Here is an 8207-nt window from a genome sequence, read left to right on the forward strand (position 1 = left end):
AAAAAAAAAAGGTAACCTGTTAAACTTAAGGCTCAGTTTATTTATACTTACACCATTTTAAACTACATACCATCCATTGAACTTCTCAGGCTTAAAATCTTATTTCATGTATCCATGCAGCATCCTCTTATAAAATCAGATCAATGCACCCCCTATCTATATTTCTGATCCTTACCTTGTGGTCTTACGCCCTGTTTTATCCTGTACCCTTATGACCATTAGAACTGCTTCCTGATTTTCCCCTAATTTGGAAACCCCCACCCTAATTTATCCTCCATGCTATCGTCAGAGTTAGCGCCCTAAGGGTTACACTACTCTCTTGGAATGTCTAACTGGCTCCTCACCAACTACATAATATACATTTTTACCCACAAGGTCCCTTAGTATACGGACCAAACTTAACTTTCTAACCTCATAGGTCACTTCCATTTATCCAAAGCTTAACTATTCCACAATTTCATCTTCAATATTTTAGGAAAAGGGAATTGTCTTATCAAACATTTTCCTGTGCCTCTGGTGAATGATTGTGAGCTGATGGCAGAAATCAAGTCTGTCTTTGCTCACTACCACCTGAGCCTAAAATAGTGCCAGGCACGTACACAGGTCTTCAGTGATTGGTTGTGAATAAATAGATATCCCAGTTTAAAGTCTGCCTCCCTGGAAAGCTCTTCTTAATTATCCCAAACAGGAAACCAAGCCCCACCTGCCCTTCTCCCTCCAGTCCCAACCCTATACACATTTGACTCCTTAACACATAGGCTTTAGGCCAGGTCGATTCTGACTCATATAATAATAATAATATAATCATATAATTAATCATTATAATCATATAATCTTATAATAGGAAAGGGTATAACTGTCCCTCTGAGTTTCTGAGACTATAAAGATTAGTGGTAATAGAAAGCTTCAGTACATAGTAAATGTAAAAATTAGAATAATAAATATGTACATATATATATATACACATACATGCACAAAAAGATTAAAGAAGGAAAACTAAAGTTCATAGAGTATTTTTGTGATCTTAAGACCAAAAAAATCTTTCCTGAAATTACATACCATAAAAACATATTCAGGTGTGACAATATTAAAATTCTGTTAAACAAAGCATCACTTTGATTTTATAAAAAAGATGGTCATAAATTTGGAAACAGTATTTCAACATCAAAAGCTACAAAAGGACTCATATTTAGAATATACAAAAAGCTCCGTTAAACTACAAAAACTGAAAATCAAATAGAGAAAAATGGTCAAGGGATATAAACAAGCAGCTTACAATAAAATACTACTTTATATCATCAAACTGACAAAAACGGAAGGCCAGAGAGAGCAAGCACTGGCAAGGCTGTGATGAACTAGGAACCGCACTGCCCGAAGTGGAGATTGTGATAGAGCAGTGAGGAAGGGAAATGAGTATGTACACACATCCTCGTCCTACGCCCCACAGAAACTCAAGGCCTCCAGCTGTCTCCTATGAGAAGTGACAAGATAAAAATATCGTTTAGAAACTCCTCTGAGATCACACCTGTAAGTCAACCATGGGGCTTCCAATACGCCTCTTCCATCCTGCTGTCTTCAAGAGAGACAAGAGAACAGCCAGGCCCCCCAACACACCCAAAGCAATCTAAAAAATAAGGAAATAAGAACATTTTAGGAGTTATACAACTTCTCTCAACTGTTTAAAACAACTGTAAATAGAAAGTAAGAAAATGCTCACAAAATGAGGAGGGGGGGAAAGGACAAACGGGTCATGATGAAAGAATTCTCAATAGCTAAAAGTCTGGAAAAATATGAAGGTTAAAAAAAAGATAGTAGCAGATTATAATCACTAGAATAAAATAAATACCCCTGAGTGCATAGATTTAAAGAAGTAAGGAACAGACACATAAGTAGGGAAGAAGGGACAGCTCCTCCTTACAATACCAATGAATAAATACACAAGGAATGACAGAAATAACCTCAATCAAGCAAATATCACAGTGGCACTTTCTATAGCCAACAATCAACGGATGCTAAAACTGGAGGGCACGAGGATGAAGGCAAGCTCTGTGGCATCCGCAATGAGAGTCGGCACAACCAGTAATGAGACACACTAACATGCGGGTGGGCCTGATGTGCTGCACTTGGAAGGCACAGCATCATTCTGTGGTACCTTTGCCAACACTACACAAACTCAGTCTAAGCCTGGGAAAACAGCAGGCAAACCCAAACTGAGGGCCATTCTACAAAGTACAGTGGACCCTTGAACAACACAAGTTAAACCTAAGATCGTTTCTCCCGCTGCTACTGTGGTAAGCTCAAGTGCTGTAGACATCAACTTATTCTTCTCTGCAGTAACTGCCAGCCCCTCAACCTTCGACACCCCCTCACTGGGGAGACAAACTGCTAACTCGGTGCTTCTCAACTTTCCTAATGACACGACCCTTTAATACAGTTCATGTCGTGGTGACCCCCAACTATAAAAATATTTTCGTTGCTACTTCATCACTGTAATTTTGCTACTGTTATGAATCGGCCGACCCTGTGAAAGGGTCCTTCGACCCCCAAAGGGGTCGCAACCCATAGGTTGAGAACCGCTGTGTTAACTTGAAGATGATTAGTTTCAGCTCGCGTTTTAAGTGGTTACTGGTAACACTTGGCTCAGCACGGTAGCAACATGGGAAGAAAGCCCGTGCTTAGTGCCTACACCATCCTGCAGTGCAAACCCGCCTTTGCTCAAGAGTCCACTGTAATTAGCGGCTGTTCTTCAAAAGTGTTTTGGTCATGGGGTAAAAAAAGAAGAGAAAAACGATGAAACTGTTGCAGATCAGAGGAGACTAAGAAGACAGAACAGCGAAAGCAATGTGGAAGCCTGGACTCCTGGCTTGGATCCTTAAAGAGAAAAATTATGACATTGGAGGAACTGGTAAAATTCAAGGGGTACACAGTTAAGTCAAGAAGACTGCATCAATATTAATTTCTGGATTCTGATCATTGTACTATGGATAATGTAAAATGTTAGTTAATATAGGGGAAATTGGATGAGTACATATGCTATACTATTTTGAAACTTTTCTATTTGTTTTTTGGTTTATAATTTATTAAAAACCAAACCAAACTCACTGACACTGAGTCAATGCTGCCTCACAGTGACGCCCTGTGGGTTTCTGAGACTGCATCTGTTTCCAAGAGTAACGAGGCCTGTCAGGAGTTGCTGGTATTTTCACACTACTGAACACGCAGATCACAGACCCAAGGGTAACCACTACACCAGCAAGGCTCCTAGGCATACTATAAATATTTCAAGGTGTTAAAATAAACTCACATCTGTCTGGACGTGTGCCCCTCCTTGATTCATTTCATAGTTGACTGAGAACGAAATCTGGTAGTTAAGAGAGAGCAAATTGGTCATACTGAAATTACGCAAATATTCTCATTATAAAAATACAGTTGTCGTTGGCTTGTACCTTAAATGCCGTATTTTTAAACTACCGATATTACTAGAACTAACCTTCACTTACCATATATACCCGAGCATAAGCCGACCCGAATATCAGCTGAGGCACCTAATTTTACCACAAAAACTGCATTAAAAAATGTGCTGAAAGACTCGGCTTATACACAAGCATATATGGTATATATAAAATGGGTTATTTGTTAGGGAATCTGCCACAAAGTTTAAAATATCTCCCTTGAGCAACCATTAAAGAAAGGGGTTCATCAGAGGCTAGGTTAGGTTCATTAATGGCAATTCAAACCAAACTAAGTATATTCAATTTTTTAAAAGCTTTTACTTATGATCTGATTCATATTGACCCTATAGGACAGGGTACAACTGGCCCTGTGGGTTTCTGAGACTGCAACTCTTTATAGGAGTTGAAAGCCTCATCTTTCTCCTATGGAGCACCATCTGGTGGTTTCAAACTGCTGACCTTGTGGTTAGTAGTAAATGCGTAACCACTGCACCACCAGCCAGCGTCTTTAGTCATTAAAAAAAAACAAAAAAACCACACCAAACACATTGTCTATGCTGGCTCATAATAGTCCTAAAGGACAGGTAGAGAGTCCAGCAAATCCAAGTAGCAACAAGGTATCATCTCATCCCCCAAATCGCAGCTAAATTCAATAAAACAGAAAATAACAAATTCAGGAAAGGTGTGGAGCACCCTGGTGGCTGAGTGGGTTATGTATTAGACTGCTAACCAGAGTCAGCAGTCTGAAACCACCAGCCATACTGCACATTAATTCGCTGTTCATTAGAGATCAGGAAAGTGTTGGATACTTAACACTAAGGTAGACTTTTTGCAACAGCTGTCATGCGACATTAATAAGAAATGAAGTAGCTGTAGTTTTACATTTAGAATAAATTTGAGGTAGGTCTTGACAGCAAAGTTTCATGATTCTCTTAACTCCTTTTTTACGTATTTCAAGGTGTATCAAGGGTTAGTGTTGCACCATAATATTTAAGGAAAAACCCTGCAGTGTTTTATATTAAAATATATATACTCTTGATGGTAAAATTTGGGCAGAGATGAAAGTGATGGTTAAACAACATGATGAACAAAATTAATGTCAATGAACTGGAAATGTGAGGAATACTGAAACAGCAAACGTTTTATTACATACACAGTATTTTTACAAAAATAACATATGTCTTCTATGTGTGTCTGTCAACTCCTCTCTGGGACTTTTAAAACACACGAAGCTCATTTTTTTTCCCCACAGCAACATGTAAGATAAAAAATTGGCATAGCAGCACTTACAAAGACACTTCCTGAGGGACTTGGTAGCTGACAAAGAAATGTACTGTAGAAGGCACCTGCTATTTGTATAAAAATGTGGCATCTTTAAAACTTACTGGAAACAGACTAGCACTAGCCACTGTAACACCATCTTGTTGATTGCTGAATGACCCGCCTCCTTCCCCCTCCCATCTCGGAAAGTCCCACTAGTGATTTTTTTTTTTTTTAGTGATCAATTTTAGAATGTATGCTCATTTTCTCGAGATCAGAGCATTGTAATTAATAATATTTTTCCTTTTGATATTGTAACCAGGATATTACTATATTTATTTTATCAACCAGGATGTTATAATCAATGCTGTAGTCTGTAATGCTCACTAACTCTAAAGAATAACATTAATTTTGCTTTCTGCTTCTGTTCACACTTGCTGAAGACCTAGACAAATGATAAGAGTTTTTGCCTTTAAAGATGAACTGAACTGTGCACTCAGGACTGCAAATCAAAAAACGGCTTTTAGATTCTAGCAGTCCGGTTACAACCGAATAAAGATTCTTTGAAATTATCGAGACATTATAGTGGCTGTAATTTATTTGAAGCCCCTACACACCTCCACATGCAAAAATATACACACTCACATATTCTTCATTACCCATGATGACTCCAGGACATTGTTAACCAGGCTTTATTACTAAGCATGTTTTTCCCCTCTTCTTACAGCATATACAAAGCGGAAACTAATTTTAACATTAGATTAGGTAATACAAGGGAAAAGGGAAATCTTTCAAACTTGTATTGTGCTTTTACTTTTTGCTTAATTAAGGCCTGCATCTGATAGGAAATGAGTCCAACTATAAGTATAATAGGGAGGCTAAAAGCACTAGCTGAAGGACCAATCACATCAAAATTTCAAAAAGTAAAATAGTAGAAATTAAACGCTAATAATGAGCCTTGGGAGTGAGGAATGTTTGTCCCTCGCTACTCATGTTTCTATAGAGGAACAGGAATATCTTCTCAACCCCTAGGAGGAAAACACACAGAGTTTAACTCCTGGCTTTTCTCTCTCCCCTTCTCTGACGATTCCCCTTGAAAGCAGGGGTGCTTTCTCTGACTGTTGAGGTTGAGAAGAAGAATTGAGCCTGTGTAGCTCTGCTTTGTTCCACTGCCTTCTCTTTGGTTTTGGGTTTTCTTCCCATCAAGTGGGCTATGGAGTGGTAAGAAGAAGTAAAGCTGTAATTCAGGCGAGGAGACCTAGTCTGACCAGAAGGCGGCCACAGGACAATAGCAGATGCACCCGATCACAAGTACACCCCAATAGGGCGCCTGACTGCTGGGGACACTGCTTACTAAAAAACTTCATTCATGCTGTTTTATACTGAAAATCTTACTATTGCTAGAAAAACCAGTTAAGATGAATATATATACAGCAGGGTTTATTTGAAACTTGGAAAACCACTGTCTTTTGACCATGATTTAAACTGCATCTGTACTGTCCTCACACATCCTAAAGCAGTAAAGAGCTTACCTTCACAGACTGGAGGCTGGGGTCTTTGATATCAATGTCACTGTAGGCAATGGTAATTAAGGGGGGGTAGATGTTTCCACTTTTTGTGTTGGGAACAAGGCGGATGCTAAAAATAAACAAACAAACACTTGTTTAGGTATAAAGGCATCTAGGGCTGCAAGCATAATTATATTATCATTCCTTTTTAACTTACTACAATGCTATTGATCTCTGAACCAACCAGCTAATAATAAAATAAAGATAAAATAAGGTAGTTGTAACATTATAGAACATATAAGTGGTCAAAACTTTAATATTAAAACCTGCCCAATGAAACAAATTAGAAATGTTTCTCCTCAATCCAGGTGCTATGAAGTTTATAAACCAAATGACTGAAGCACCATGAGCCATCTTAGAGGGATTCTCCAAGAAGAGCTACAGGAAGCCTAGAGAAAGGCAGATAAATCCTGGTTTTAAAAGGTGAAAGCTGAATACTTAATCACGCGTGTCAGGTCTGGTGGTGTGTCTGGCACGAGTAGGCTACATGTTGCTGCGTTAGGACTGTGCAGCTTGTGAACTCGTAATGGAACGTGTCAATTGCTAGAAGCCAGCCTGGCTTCACTAAGATCAATTTAGGCCTGATAGGTTTTTTGTTTTCTTGCCAGGGATTGGCAGTTTGAGGAAATCCTGCAAACACAATATGCAGGATTTCAGTAAGACCCAAGACAAAGCTTCAGCAGTTTACCTTCTGAGTTTGTTATGAGAGTCAAGATGAAATACTGAAATGGGGAAAATGTCGACTGTAGTGTTTCAGAGTGCCAAACTCACGCAAACTACATCACAAGGAGTAGGCAGGGCAGTCGACAGCTTTAGAGACAAGAATCTACCGCTAGGGATGCTCATAGTTAAAAGTATTTTCTTAGAAAGAGGGAAGTATTGATCATAGAATTTTGATCAATCCAGAACCCAAAAACCCAAATTCCCTGCCATCTAGTCGATGCCAACTCTAAGCGACCCTACAGGACAGGTAGAACTGCCCCTGTGAGTTTCTGAGACTGTAACTGCTTACAAGAGTAGAAAGCCCCATCTTTCTTCCTAGGAACGGCTTGTGGTTTCTAACTATTGAATTTGAGGGTCGCAGCCTAATGCAGAACCAACATGCCCACTTTAAAGGCTACAAGGAGAAGGCAATTCTGCTATCACAACCCCCAGAAGCACTCCCTCTAAAGTACCATTTCAACCCACGGGCTCTTGTTCACTTGCCCAGCACCCTCAACCCAGTCCTACTTGTGCAGGGTTAGGTGGGTCGCCTCAAAATACTCTTGTCTAACTCTGCCTTTGGCTCTTACACTCTAAAGGTACATCACTCTACAAAACCAATCTCTAAAAACCTACATTTGCACACTAGAACCCCTTCCCAGGGGGATGAACAACAGAAAAGTGGGTGAGAGGCAACGCAGGAGGATGTAAGATATGAAAATAATAATCTATAACTTATCAAGGGTTCGTGAGGGAGGGCAGGCAGGGACAGGGGAGAAATGGGGAGCTGATATCAGGGACTCAAGTGGGAAAAGAATGCTTTGAAAATGATGATGGTGGCATATGTGCAAATGTGCTTGACACACTAGATGAATGTATGGATTGTGATGAGATGTAAGAAACTCCGATAAAAGTATTTAATTAAAAAAAACAAACACCTACATTTGTTAACCAAATTCAGCTGTTCTGATTGTTTTCACCTCGTATTTAATAGCAACCATTTTCACTTCAATACGTTCCCAAGTACACCTATGCTAATGTAATGCCTTAGACATTTGTTTACCTCACTGACACTTGGGTAGCAACGCGAACGACTCGTGGATGACCTCCTAAGTCGTTTTCTCGTCCACTCACTGCATCCACCAAGAACATGCGCCGAGTCAGGAGCCACTTGCCAGAACTACTGTCTTTTATTAGAAAAAGAAAAACAAAGATTGAGATTAAG

At 39.5% G+C, this 8207-nt stretch overlaps 1 protein-coding gene across 1 annotated transcript in view; it reads right to left on the minus strand.

Annotated features, from left to right (window-relative positions):
• The window catches only part of TMEM67 (transmembrane protein 67), a gene marked incomplete at its 5' end in the record, with an annotated part of 57304 nt that overhangs the window by 25954 nt on the left and 23143 nt on the right, over positions 1 to 8207 (minus strand). The window contains 4 exons of the mRNA XM_004697716.4: positions 1526 to 1624; positions 3305 to 3361; positions 6245 to 6350; positions 8046 to 8169. Of these exons, the coding sequence (XP_004697773.3) occupies positions 1526 to 1624; positions 3305 to 3361; positions 6245 to 6350; positions 8046 to 8169 (386 nt within the window). The remainder of the gene's footprint in view (positions 1 to 1525; positions 1625 to 3304; positions 3362 to 6244; positions 6351 to 8045; positions 8170 to 8207) is intronic.

The sequence above is a fragment of the Echinops telfairi genome, unplaced genomic scaffold, assembly GCF_000313985.2.
Source record: "Echinops telfairi isolate 266 unplaced genomic scaffold, ASM31398v2 ScPeMD7_1;HRSCAF=3_0, whole genome shotgun sequence".
NCBI lineage: Eukaryota > Metazoa > Chordata > Mammalia > Afrosoricida > Tenrecidae > Echinops > Echinops telfairi.